At 40.0% G+C, this 14,600-nt stretch overlaps 1 protein-coding gene across 2 annotated transcripts in view; it reads right to left on the bottom strand.

The window, feature by feature from the left end:
* Positions 1-9,256, bottom strand: part of LOC128140533 (uncharacterized) — a 30,701-nt gene extending 21,445 nt beyond the window's left edge. For both annotated transcript variants that reach the window (XM_052784468.1, XM_052784469.1), the window contains exons 1-4: positions 8,589-9,256; positions 5,388-5,507; positions 4,322-4,441; positions 3,131-3,250 (exon numbers count right to left, since the gene is read on the bottom strand). In XM_052784468.1, coding sequence (XP_052640428.1) covers positions 3,131-3,250; positions 4,322-4,441; positions 5,388-5,507; positions 8,589-8,814 — 586 coding nt within the window. In that variant the 5' untranslated portion in view covers positions 8,815-9,256. The remainder of the gene's footprint in view (positions 1-3,130; positions 3,251-4,321; positions 4,442-5,387; positions 5,508-8,588) is intronic.
* Between the last annotated feature and the right edge of the window lie 5,344 nt (positions 9,257-14,600).

Raw genomic sequence — 14,600 nt, 5'->3', positions numbered from 1 at the left:
GCTGAACACTATCTGTTTTGTCAACTTATGACAGAATGAATGGAGATATCTATCTCCCCAAGATGTGTAACTGTACTATCATCTCCATAAGAGATGTGGCAGGCTAGACTATGTTTCTCTCCTGGACCACCTGTTTATCTAAGTAATGCAGTCCCTCCACTGATGCAACCTTAAGAGTGCTTTTAGAAGGGAACCACATATGCTGGTGGTTAGATGCTACTGGTGGTTTAGATGCTACTCTAAGGTGGGGAAATCAATAACATCTACTCAAGCTGGGTTTGAATAACTCACCTTGAAACCTGCATTTATAAATTCTTTCCTTCCATTCTCTGCTATTGTGTGCTTGAAAATTCTCCTGTCAGTACAACTCTGAATGTGCTCTATAGTCAGTGTATCCTCCTTGTTTAGCTTAATGCAGATGTTCAGGCCTCCCTAAACCCTTGCTGTGAATGTTTAGTTCTGTTCTTATGTACTCTGAGAAGAGTTCTTATCCCAAAACTGATTACTTTCACCCACAGATTGAGAAGCTGCACATTACTGCAAATGTGCATGTGTCCTTTTGCTAGGTGGACAAATGCTGGTGTTGGAACAAACTGACCTTCAACTCATTTTCATCTGAATGGGTTTGTTTGCTGTTTTTATTTTTGGCTACCTATTGCAGCAGGTAAGTACCAGGCAACCCAGTTCACATATAACTTGCAGTCACATTGCTAAACAGCTTCACTCTGTACACAGTCTGTCATGCTCACTGCAGCAGAATTAAGACACATTACCATTCTTGGATTTAGAATTTTAGTCACCTTAAAGCTATCTAAGGATCTTCCTAATTTGGTTGTGCTTCCATATTTATCTTTTTTTAAACCACTCTGAAGCATGAATGGCTTACTTGAAGGACATGACTGAACAGAATTCTTTTCTCAAGCAGATCCTTTAAGATATCATCAGAGTCTGTGAGTTAAAATCAAAATAAACTCAAGAGAATTGCCTCTTGCTTTAGTTTCATTGCTGTAATAGCTAAATATAGTCTGAAAAAGAAATAAATGGATCCAGACCATCCAAATCCTAGTTAAACTGGGACAGAGATCCTCAACACTGATCAAATCCCAGGCAGCAGCCCAGCCTATGCACTTGCAGCACTGCCTACCTCCGTGTTCAGCAGATGCCTTCCTATGTAGTTTGAAAGCTCCTTGAGTGCTTAATTTGAACTACTTGTGCTCAGAAGTAGACTGTCATTTAAGGGAGTGTGCAAAGGTATTAGGTGACCACCCTCAACAGAGAATGAAGGTGGATTGGATCTGGAGTGGCTGAGGGTTCCCTATACTCTGGGTTAAAGACAGAGCCATCTAGAAGGGCCAGAGTGCCTTCAGGACCAAGGAACATCCTTAGGTCCCCAGACAAGTCGCTTTCTCTGTGGGCTGCTTAAAACAGGTGAAGGGAGATATCTCTGTAGATCTTCAGGGGCATAACTTCACTGAGCATACATAAAGTAAGTCCTTCTAGTGCCAGGTACCTAAAATTCTAGCAATGCCTTGCCTGATTTAGACATTTAAATGGGGCAATTTGCATTCCACACAAAGTAATGCAGTATACAGAGTTCTTAACTTGACCATAATAATATGCAACACTTAAAAATAAGTTTCAAGGGGAAAAGTGTTTAAAAACCTGCAAATAAAAAAAAAAAAAAAAAGATGGGATAAAATGCACTTTCATGTAGTTGGATCCTGCTTATCCACTCTCCCTCTGCAACATAAATACTTAAATGAGAAAGTAACACTTTCACCATGCTTCTGTCAGCCTTCTGGGAGATCTGATTGCAACTTCCCACGCTAGAGAGGGAAGCTGATGGAATAAACACTACAGGAGAGGAAATAAATGTTACTCATGGCTTTTATACAGGCCTTTACACAATTTATACAGTAGAATTACACAGTTTGCAAAAGGCAGAATAAGCCTGACTAACCTGATAAGCTCAACCACAGTTACCAAAAGAAAGGTTATGTCTGGATGCCGGGAAAATATCTATATCATGATATGAAATATGCATAGTTAAGCAACAGAAGTTGGTGACAAATGCAAGTAGTACAGTTGGATAAGGAACTGACTTAAAGTAAGCTAGCAGCAAGTTTTGCTGAATGGGAATGACCACCTGGAAGGAGGCTACAAGTGGAATTCCACATGGACTGGTCTGTAGTTGGTTTTGAACCAGAAAGTTAATACAAAGGTGCAAGTGCAGCACTGTCAATGTGGTGGAGGACTGGAATATTTTACAAATAACGGACAGTTTAGAAGACTGAAGCAACAGAAACAGAAGGAAACCTTATACTACAAAATGCAGGGCCATGCACTTGGAAACATTTGTTGCAGACCCTTAATTAATTGGTGTCTGCTGGAAATAGCAGCAGAGGAGAAAGACTAAGTGATTAAAGCTGCAGGATGACAACATCACCATGATACAATCACAAAAAACCCAAGTGTTATCATGAGATGTACCACAAAACATATTTCCCTGGATGCCACAATAAAAGACACAGGTGAGACTCCGGCTGAAATACTGCACATTTCTGGTGACGTCTCTTTCAGAAGAGATTAATTCAAAATGGAATTCTTGCAGCATTTATGTACATCTTGGGACCGTAACAATGTCTGAGGTCTGTGGTATCACAAAACAGCAGATGCAATTGCTATGTTCCATGTCTGGAACATATCATTTACACCCAGAAGGGCTATGAAGATTAATGGAGAGCCTCACTTACAAGAGGAGTCTTAAATGAGCTTGGCTTTTTCAGTCTAGTAAAATGAAGGAGCCTCATCAGCATAGACATCAGAGAGGCAGAACTACTGAAGCAAAAGCCAATGTAGACACTAACTAAGATAAGCTGGTCATGAATATATTTAGGTTGGAAATCAGAAGAAGGTTTGTAATCACAAGAGAATGAAGGTCAGAAACACTGAGAAAAAGATTTTAACTGGAATCTCAAGAGGTTGAATTTATGATGTGGGAATACCAAAACTTGTTGCTGCATCTTATGACTCTTAAACTAAGTGCAAATAGGTTGTTTCACCTTGAAATATAAGGTAAGAGTTGAATGAATTCACTGCAGAGGATAATGGGAAAGAACAACGCACTCACCTGAAACAGCCAAAATCATGGTGCAGGCACAAGAATTACACTGGACAGTGGGATCCTCCGACTCGAGCAGATCCAGAATTGGCTCAAGTAAACCCATTTGGACAACTAATTCCTTGTCAACTATTCATAAATACAAAAAAAAAAAAAAGGACAAACAGAAAAATAAACAGTTAATGCCTTTGTGAAAAGAATATATTGTCCTTTGACTGCTTTGGGGTCTGTATTATGATTATGCAAAATAGACCCAAGATGTAAACAGCCTGAAAGGCACTCACTTGATGAGTGAGTGCTTGGTTTGCTTGATTCCTCTTCAGATTCATGATAGAGTGTAAGAGATGTTCAGAGGTTCTAGTTCAGAAGCTCCCAAATATTTCTGCTAGCAATTCTGTTTTTAAACATGAGGTTCATTTTGGAAACTGCAACTGCAACTTTCCAACGGGTTCACAATTTACTCAGCCCCCCACCTTTTTATTCTGAAGTCTACCTTTTAAAGATTATTTTTTACTTATAAATAGTTACAAGATAGTATTTGCAGCAAGATCCTTAAAAAAAGAAAATAAAATGGATAGCTTCACTGAAGACTGATCCCGTCTTCTGCTGTTATGGGATAGCGTGACAGAATACCTGTTGTGGCCCAGGTGCCAGGGAGTGCAGTAGCAGATGCAACAAGTACTCCATTGTGGAGGTTTGGGGTGTTCATGTCTATCTACATAAACTGTCACCTGCAGCTCCCTATCTCAATTAAATTTGCCCTATTAGCTATAGAAGAAAGTGAATTCTTTTAAACATCTTTTTTTTTTTTTTCAATCTGCAAGAAATTTAAGACCAAGGTCCAGTTAATAAATAACAGGAAAATGAGCAGTGTCTCATAGGCAGAGTTTGTTTCTGAGAGCTGTTATCTGTTGCCTGAAACGGTAAGTGGCAGGCTCTCAATCCAAGAATGAGAATGGTACAGCTGTTCCTGCAGATCTCTTACCACATGATATAATGTAGTTGGAGGGATCTGATAGACCCTGGTGACATCAGAATCTATGTGGCTTGCCGACAGAGACAGACCCTGTCCTATCTGGAACACAAAAAATGGAATTTGGATTTGTGTAGCCCTGGCTATGTAGATGTGCCCTCCTTCTGTACTGTCTGGCTGAAGAGATACTTTTTCGACCGAAGAGAGATGTGTTGTTAATTACTCACTATTTCCTTCCAGCAAGAAGTTGACAAGGGACAAGGAAGACATCTGTTGCACCTCCAGGTCAGCAGATCGCAGTAAGGCATAGAAGGGTTCCAGATGCTCCACAGGTAGGGGCACATTTACTGCAGGAATGAGACGAAACATTCAGGAGTCTCATTATTCATGGCAGTTGCTCACATTTTTCTCTTGTTGGTCTTGGGCCTCAAGTGCTATCATACATAGGCTGAGTGGTATTCCCCTTCATTTAAATTCCACTGGTACTAGCAAAACAGGGCAAGTTGCCTGAAAAGGTTTTGAATAATCAAGTACTTCAAAAACATCATGGGAAGGTACGCAATATGCCTTGCTACCAAACAAGTCATTCCACCTCATAGCAGGTCCTCAAGTTGTGGCTGTCTGCCCTTTTTAGCGAGAAAAAATACATGGGATAAAGCTATCAAGCCAAGTGGCAGAATATTCTCCTTGAAGTAAATTTAAAAGAAATAAATAAATCACAGCCTGCTTCTTGCTGGTATTTCTACCTTTTTGTAGGACCCACACTCTTGCTGGAATCTTATTTGGCATATCTAGGCTGACTTCTAACCATTTACAAATTACCCCAAGAGCCTTGTGCTCCCACAGAATAGCTGGGGCAAAGAAGAATGCTTCCTGCATAAGTTGCCACTACAATCTGGCCTCTAGGGCTTTTTCCTCTTCCAAAAATTACATAATATAAAACCTGAAACCATCACTATGTCCATTTCCTGCCACCATAGTTTTGACTGTGTTGCTCTCAGGAGATTCAGTATACATTGACTCTAACTACTTTGAGTTCTGCTGAGTTTTTCCAGAAGTATTACAATTACATAAATGACAGTCTCATGACAGATATCTCCTCATAGCAAAACCCAGAATAACTCTGCCCACATGGCAATGACAGCATTTCCATTTTTCTTAGCAAACAACATGGCATGAAAGAAAAAAAAAAAACCCAACTTTGATTAATGAATGAAAGGGAGTTTCATAGTTGGAAAAAAACTTTTTATTTATAATTATGTGAAAATTTTCTAATGCATTGAGATAACTTACTGTGCTGACTCATATGCAAGTAATAGAGGGCAGCAGACTGCTGTAAACCTGGGTTTTCTGAAAAGGCTAAGGTCCTCAAGGCTTCCAGAGGGTCCTTTCCAAGTGGTGACATTTCAAAACCTGAAGATGTACAATGACAGCACAGACTCAATTCTACCTGAAAAGCATTAGTTTACAAAAAGAAATTAAAATTTACAGCCAACCAAACACATAAGGATTTTTGTACTGCCACAAACCCATAGAGCCCATCTATCCTTATTCATATTTCCATGAGCAGAAGCAATAAACGAATCTGGAATAACCTGTCCTTGGCAATGCCTCTTGTGAAGCTCACAAAGCTAGTGATTGGAAGCAAGATAAATTATAACCTTTAGACACTTTTATGCTATCCAATATAAATGCAGGTGTTCTTGTTCTCCATAAAAATCTTTTTTTTTCCTGAATCATAGAAGATCTTTGTTAAAATATATCTACTGAACGTGGTATTCTTATTAGGAGTTATAGAAAGAGTATATATTTTTAATTTACTACATTTTAGGTTCGCTGTGTTTCCTGTCCTGGGTATTACAATACAGGATTTCAGGGAACAGCAACATGGATTGCAAATGGGCTTGCCTCAGGCTCAAATTTCTAGCATGAGTCTACCTGTTCTCAAGTATGATAGTTCCCCTATGAATAAACCAGATGTTCAGCAAGAGCCAACAAGCAATAGCAGTCATGCATGACTTCTGTAAGTCACTGTATAATGTACTTATAATGTGTGGAATGGAGCAGCAGAGAGGAAAAAAAAAAAGGGGCGATTGAACCACTGCTCAATAGTATAAACCGTTGAAAAGGTAATATAGTATAAATTGACTGGTGGAGCACACAATTATGAGATATATTTTCAGACAATGGATTAAAGCAGTGCATTAAAGATTGAAATATCTCTATGAACAAGATCTAGCTACTTTACCTCCCATGGGATAAAGAGACGTGAGGGATGTGAGGGGTATAAGCTTTCATGCCTCAGTGCAAAACTCAGCTAATAAGCCATTAGAAGCTGCTGACATGTCAAGAGCAGCAGCCTCCTACCTTCAGGATTAGGTAAGTGGGCTTCACAGAACAGCTTCATATAAAGATCAATTTTGTTTAATCATTAACAATACACACAAAGGGAAGGACTAGCCACTGTGTGCAAGGTTTTAAACAAACACCCAAAATCTCTTCATGTGGTTTGATTTTGTTCCTTACACACTGACTATCTGAATCTCCCACGTATCTGTGCATTTTTGTTTGGGGCAGTGATAAAGCAGAAGGGGCTAAAAATCTTCACCTGGTTATAGTATCAAGCATTTGCTGCCCTAGCTAATAGCTGAGTATGATAATCAACCATGAAGTCTCTCCTTGCACCCAAATTGTCCAAGTGTTGGCTCCCTGCTTATTATAATTTGTCCAGAACTGAGGATGGGCTTGCTCCACCTTGGAATAAAATACACAGGCGAGTGCTAAAGCAAGAGGGATGTGTCTTGGTTCTCTTTGTGAGGCTTCCCTGCCTCCATCTGTCTTGGCAGCAGGATTTGGCCACTCAGAGAATTAACCCTGGTTCTTCTTCCTGGGTGCTGCATATGTCCTATCATGGACATTGGGACCTCCCTGAGAGCACATATTGCCATGCGTGTACTGCTGTCACAGAAGCTCTAAGTTCTCTGCTGCTGTACCCCAGTTCCTGAGGATCCAAGACAGACCAGCCTTTTGAAGACCCATCTCAGAGTGGAAAGGACTTCTCAAGAAAACCTACACTTAGTCTTTTCAAGAAGCACCAGTGGGTGCTGCAAAGGGCCGCCCCAGCCTCACCATTTTTTCCAGACCACCCCTTCATTGCACCTGATCCATCAACTGAGCTGGGATACTGCCAAGACAGTCTCTTATACAGTCAGGAGCACGCTAGCCTTTGGAAGAAAACGTTCAGCCCTGGAAGATTCCCACTGTGCAACAGTTAGTGAACTGTATCAGCAGCACAGGACCCCCCACATTCATAGGATAATGACACCAGCTAATACCAGCTGAGGCTAATTCACACATGTTCCAAACAACCAGCGTCACAGCAATTATTCCAAAGGTTGTTCCATGACAGATCATTTCAAACAGCGTTAACTGTGTCACATCAAGGAAAAATGTCTCTCCTGCTCCCCCTCACAAGATGGTTTTATGTCCCCCAAAAGGCAAGTAAAGAAATAGTAGTTTGTGTTCCACACCCTTCACACAAATGAAAGTAGAAGGCTATGCAATTTTGTGTAGTAGCTTTAGCCCGAGGTTGTTAAAGTTAAACCAATATACCCAATTAGCTTTGGGACAAAGCAAAACCAAACAAGCGATGGCCCCTGCCTAAGCTTGAGACAAGGAATGTTTTTAGGTTGGACAACTGACAAAATACACTCATCTAAGATGATATTCTGTGACTGCAGGAGTGAAATAAAAAAGTTTTCCTATTGATATTGTTGTATCCTAGGACAGGATAGAGAAGACATCACAAGTAGATATATACAGGGGAATTAGGCAGGTAGCCTGTAAAGCAGAGGAGATACATGAAGAGTTATGGATCTAGTTTGATTGAAGCAGAATCCCATGATTGTGTTCAAGCCTTGTGTCTAAAATGTTTGCACAAAAGCACTTAGGCAGACCAGTTGCTTGGAATCCTGGGAGCCCAATGGCGCTTGTCCCAGGGTGACTTTGACCTTCCCCATCTATAGCACAGACACCCCCTGTGCAAGTCCAGGTGTTCTGCAGCCAGCCAACATGCGTGTGCACAACTCAGCCAGGACCACACTGTGATTTGCCTGCTCACAGCTCAGCACCCACGTAGCATCCAGTGTTAGTACTGCCTGTTACTGGCTTTGTGACTTCAGTGACTGACTTTAAAAAATTGACTTCAATTTCTAGGACTCACTTCTATGAAACATATTTACAAGGGTTATGTATTAACAGTGGTGGCAGAGCAAGAAAGTGCCTGACCATTTCTACCTAGATAAAACTGTTAAGCCACTTGAGCCCTTGGTGTCCCATACACAAAGAAAATGCTCTGTAGCTCTGGCATTTCCTACATCATCACCAAGCTGCTTCATGCCATGCCAGAGCAGTTCAGCCAGCAATCTGTTTTCAACCCACAAAATGAATCTCCTTGTTCTTTCACAACCTTTAGAAAGAAACAAGCCCTCTTACCTGTTTCAATATGCTGCAGAAACTCCTGTGCTGTCACTCTCTCATGAGGCTGCAGGATGGGCTTGTACAGCTGTCTGGCTTTCGAGCTGTTTTGTTTTAAGCAGGAGCATTTGCTTATCAGAGTTAAGCATTCCTTGATGCCTTGCACCAAGTTGGAGGACATCCTCTGAACAAAGGCCATGAAGTCCCGCAGCAGCTGTATGCACCGTCCACAAAGTTGACCCATTCTTGTTCCAAAAGCAGCACAAAGCAAGAGGAAAAGGAAGGAGGTAGATAGAAAACAAAGTTTCTTCTCAGCTTGTCCACTTTTCGCACTAACTTGCTGCCTCAGTGTTTGCCCTGTCTTGCAGATGTTAACACTGCACCCTGTGCAGCTGCTGTAAAGCACACAAGTTTCTGCATCCAAAAAGCTACATTGCACAACAAGGCTGGTTTCTGCAGATCTCCTAGTCTACAAAATATTATTTAAAAGGCTGGACGGGAGCCACACTCAAACACCCTCCCTTTGCTTGAAGAAAAATAAAATGATGACCTAAACACATTTCGTGAAGAACAAACAGACTTTAACTCCTGGAGCATCCACCAAAGCCTTCATGAGGCTAGAAAAGCTCTGGGATAATGGAAAAAGCAACCTCAGTTTTTGTAAGGCAGCTTTCCACATGAAAGGTAGGCACCACCTTGTCTGCATGTGTACAAGCTGCAGCTGCCAATGGGAGAGGAAGATCAAAAAAAAAAAAAAGGAGCACACGAACAGGTTTTTCCAGTTTTTGCTGAAGCACAGACCAGAACAAAGGCCCTGTTGGGCAAACAGCTTATAACCCAGTCAACTGAGACTTTGCAAATCAGCAAGAATAGAACTGAAAAAAAATACAGTGGCCAAATGAATTTAGAACTATGTTTTTCTCCTGTCAAGCAAATCCTGCAGAGTGGGCTGGATAAGCTAGCAATGGGAGGATGCAAAAATCATCTGCAGTTTTCACGCAGAAAAAGGTAGCAAAAGGAAAAAGAGCATTTCTTCTTTTGCCCTGTCCTTTTGCTTAACTCACCAGTCTGGTGCACGTGCCCACCCTTGGTTGAACAGTTTTACAGATGACCTTGGTCTAATTAACGTCGCATGAAGTGACATTTGTAATATTCTTGAGATTTCCAGTAAAATCTGGTTTGATTCAAGATCAGCTTCATTAGGGAACCAGTAGGTACTGGTCTGCTGAGTGTTGATCACTTCTATTAACTTCTCTTTATCCATGGATTTGATGGATTCATTCTAACTATTGCATTTGATACATTTATTGGTTAGTTTTAGCCTCATTGTCCTTTAATAGATCTTAAGTTTCTAAACAAATCATGTTTGAAAATCAACCCTTTGTTCTGCACCCATCTCCAAACACTGATGAACAGGGGCACCCAACTCTCTCTGGTCCATCCAGCTACTGCTATTTCTTCTCTTACTTACTCGATGTAATTTTCCTGAACACAAATACCATGCGGCACAAATAAACCCACCCACACCGGTAAAACAAAAGGTATGAGACCTCTATTACACAATGCAATCCCTTACAAAGAATCAAGAGTTTGATTTTTCTGGCTACTTCCTTGACCAGCTCTGCAAGCCCACTGAGTTCTGATCTCTGTCTGGCTTCTTAATATTATCAAAAGTGAGGCTAATATTCTCTCACCATATCTTCTGGATCCTTTCAGTAGGAATCTTCTAAAGTATAGGGAACCCATGTGATTGTCAGGTCTGAAGCAGGACCTGCCACTGCTTGCTCTTCACCTTTTGCTCATGATCTTCCACCCTTCAGCTTCCATCCTAAAAGCAGTGAGGTGGCAGATCCCTGGGAACCCATTGCATGCACCTTCTGTCTCTTGCTCTGTCCTGTCTACAGAACTGTAAGGTTTAATTGTTGTGAGATTTTTTTTTAAGGTAATTTGAACTGTACTGCACTGAGATGAGAAAAAAACAGGACTGTTTCAATGAGACACTTGTTAGTAATGACTGCATTTCTGCAACGTATTCTTACTAAGCATTTCAAAATGCATTACAAACATTAAAACAGCTTTCCAATGTGTCTGTAAGGAAGGTATTCCCAAAATGGTTTAAAAACAAGTTTCAGAGGTGCTGAGCTCTTGTAACTCCATTTGAAATAAATGGGAGTTAAAGAAATGCACCACACCTGAAAATTAGGCTGTAATTTGCCTGAAGGCATAAAACTCAGGTGTCCCAATACCTAGTTTGACGATTCAGTCAGGAAATTGTTTTTCTTTGATTTGAAACCACTACTTGAACACCAGTGTAGAAGGCTGGTTTGTGGATCTTCAAATGTCCTCTAAATTCACAATAGCTTCTGTAAAGGTAAAGGTTACAACCATAAGTCTAATGTTTTTGATTAGTTTCATGACCTAGATATGTTTTCTTATGTGATTGAACAAAATGTCAGCTCAGGACTGCAGAAATAGAAGGGGAAGAAATTAGTAGTACTGTAATAGTGTTAAACCATTTTGCTTTTATTCGTCTAAAGAACATGTTCCAAATCATAGAGCCTTACACCCCACATCCTGATTTCTTTCAAAGGAAAAAAAATCAGTTCCTTTGTAAAGTGTTAAAAAAGCCTCTCCAAACCATTTCCATTCAGTTGTGTGCAAAAGAGACTTTTGAGTAGTAACCTTACTGTATGAAGACTACTTGGAATTCTGTACAAAATGTATTTGGAAGTTTAAATCTACTAGCTAAATAATAGATGAATGCTGTAGCTAAATGGCACTTTCAACAGAGAGCTTCCACTGGTCCAGCATTTTATCTGCTGTGTAGCTTCTCTGCAAAGGACAGAAAATACTGCTTTTGGGCACAGTCTGTTAAGCATCCAACACTCACAGTAGGTTTGTTTTTTTTTTAATTAAGAACAGAAAATCTAAAAATGTATTTATTCACCACTAAATCTGCCATTTCACTCATGCAGCATGCCACTGCTTGAACCACTTCTTGTAATAGAAATTCCTTTATCTAGTTCGCAATAGTGCATAACTTTTGATTGCTCAAAAATTGACTGGCCCTGGAGAGATGGGCACAAATACTCTTTATATTCCTCTTTCATACGTTACCTAGGGCCTTTTCATTCTAACAGGCCCAAAAAACCCTCAGGGTTTGACATGAATATTGGAAAAAATGGGTCAACAGCTTTATTTGGGCTATGGTAGCAAATGCTTCCCTCTTAAAGGAAGAAAATGATCGCTCCAGGTTCTGGATTTTAGAAATAGTGTTATCACTGTGATTTTAATCAGTGGAAAAGGATTTTTGGGGAGTATAGGAGAGAGGCAGGGATTGAGAACATATGGAGTCTTATTTGACTTGTGTGCCAGTCAAATAAGAAAAGAGATACTTAAAGTAATTGAAAGAACGTAATTACTCAAGAATCCAAAACTTAAAAAAAATGAACTAATTAAATTTGCATGTTACTAATTTGTCCCATGCAATTTTTTTATTGCAACCTTTGTCTTATACACGTTTCTTTCACTCTCTTCTCTCACCCTTCTGTTCAGGGGTGAGGAAAACACTGTGCGGTTTAGAAAGCTGTAAGATGATGGCTGTACGTTACTGCTTGGTTAGTCACAGATTAGATTTAAAAGGTGATAGCTCTCCTAATGCCTAGGAGGTATTTATTGTCCCTATACCTCTAATTAAGGCCTCCTCACTTGTACTAATTCAGTGCAACTGCTCTTTACATTGAATGTATGAAATTTTGTGGCTTCAAAAGAACAACAAAAAACAATAAACAAACCAAAGGTCTTAAGTTCTTAAACTGGATCTACCATTGACAGAACAGTAAAATAAAATAATGAATTAGAAAAAAATAGTTGAGGAAGCAGAACAGTTCTAAACCTGGAGTCTGATGTGTGTAACTTACATTACCACTGAGCTCTTTTAAATATACATATATATCATACATATATAAAATAAATATATATTTTAAAATATATATGTGTGTGTTTATGTATGTATGCATGTATTCACCATTAAGATTTCAGAAGGTATTCAGGCTGAACAGAAACAGACTATAGTCATTTAAGCAGGGAGGAAGCCAGATGTGAGGACTTGATAGATCCAGATTTGTGAAAAACTGCCAGGGGTTACTTCATTGTATAGCTAGGCAGAGCTTTGTTTGCATTCATTGCAATTTCTGTAGAGTATAGGAAGTTGCTCTCACTGCATCAAATTCCTTGGCTGAGGTATTTGCTCATCTTCACTCAGAGGGAGAGTGCCATCTACTGAAGCATCCCCTCTACACAGCTCCCTTGAGCCTCGTCCCACTCATGGATTGACAAAGTCTACCCAAGAGGGTTGTAAAACTGTACAAGGTTTAACAGGAAAAGAAGCTGCTTTAGGTGGGAATCTCTGTTGTAAACTAACAGCTGCATGTAAAGGACCAGGCCAAGATGGTAAGTAACACCACTGACTTGTGCAAGCCTATGCTCCAGTTTTATTAAGGGATTAAAAACAATCTCACTCTGGGTTTCTTCATTCTTAGTAAATCTTTGGAAATAACGTTACATTATCATTTTGTAACACTTAAAAGCAGCATTCCCTGATGGGACAATCTGATTTCACTGCTGACTATTAACCATGGACTTTCTTACTCATTTCCCCTTTTTACGTTAGTGCTCAGAAGACGTGCAAGTACTCAGCAGACTCACTGAATAGTGAGGACATCCGCTAACAGTCAGTGAGAGTTTCGCTTGGGCCAGTGACGACACAGTATTATCGTGCTGCTTTGTCTTCATGTATCTTCCCGTTGCCTTGAACTTTGTACTTTATTGGAAATTTTCTGGACTGTTGCTGTATTCAAATAAAGTGGCACTTTGTGTCATGGCCAGAGCTACTATCTCCTATGATAATAAACACATAAATTAAAAAATTTTTGGAGAATTTTTTTGCTTTGTAGCATAAGATAGAGCCTCTAAAACATCAAAGGTAGGTCAGGGGTGCGTACATACCTTAGAAGTTTGAACAAACTGTATAAAAAAAAAAAATCTTAAATTTTACAAAGTAAATTACCACCCAAAGGCAGGGCATCAAGTATGTGAAGAAGTATATCAGCGTGCAGGACAGAGGTGAAGGAAGACCTGTCAAGTTGTGTTTCATATCATTACCCTTAGAAAACCACTTGTCTTGATGTGTTTCAAAACACAGGTGCACATCCTGATGTTTTTGCTCACAAGGGGCTGCACTGAAGAATCATACAGCCCATAGCTCAAATGTCAAATTTTTGATAAAACAAGGAATGAACAAAACTTGAAACAACTTGCGCTATTTGTCATTAGGCAAATGTATTTGAAATAATTAAAATGTATTTTCAAAAAGTTACACATTACAGTTTGTTTTGTTTTGCTTTTTCTTCTGGGCCCATAGTATGTTGTCTTAGATAAAATGGAGAACTGAAAGAGTGGAAGTGACTACCCTTTTTGTCCCAATAAGATATAGCCTGCATATCTCAGAAAACAGAGGAGGGCTCTCTGTCACTGAAGGGAAATGACATGAGCATCCCACAGGTCTTCAGAACCATTGAGAACTATGTGTGTGGAGGCTGTGTGCAGCCAACCCGACAACAGTTCTGGAAACTTTGCCTTAGCAAACTGGCTTCCTCCCACAAGTCCATTATCAAGCAGCCTCCACATTAACAGTGCCTTATTGTTGGTTACAACGAAAGCTGTAGCACATGCACTACACTTGAGGTACAAGTTAGTTACCCCTACCCCTACATAAAGGAAAAAGCTTAAAAGGAGAAAGGGAATTGTGTGTCTCTCTAGGCCAGGCTCTTCATCAGTTAACCACAACTGCTCAGAACTAAAAACTTTCACTGTGTTTGCTTCAGCACCAGCCTCTCATTAGTTGCAGTCTCCATAGAAAGCCATGCTTAAAGAACTTAGTGGCCAAAAGAAATAGATCTAAGCAGTGCATTACTTTCCCTAGGCAGGAAACAGCAAACCAGCATTTGGGGATTACGTCTGCTTCCCATC

This window comes from Harpia harpyja, chromosome 4 (genome assembly GCF_026419915.1).
Source record: "Harpia harpyja isolate bHarHar1 chromosome 4, bHarHar1 primary haplotype, whole genome shotgun sequence".
Lineage (NCBI taxonomy): Eukaryota > Metazoa > Chordata > Aves > Accipitriformes > Accipitridae > Harpia > Harpia harpyja.
Note: the sequence above shows the minus strand (reverse complement) of the source record. Positions and strands in the feature narration are given on the sequence as shown.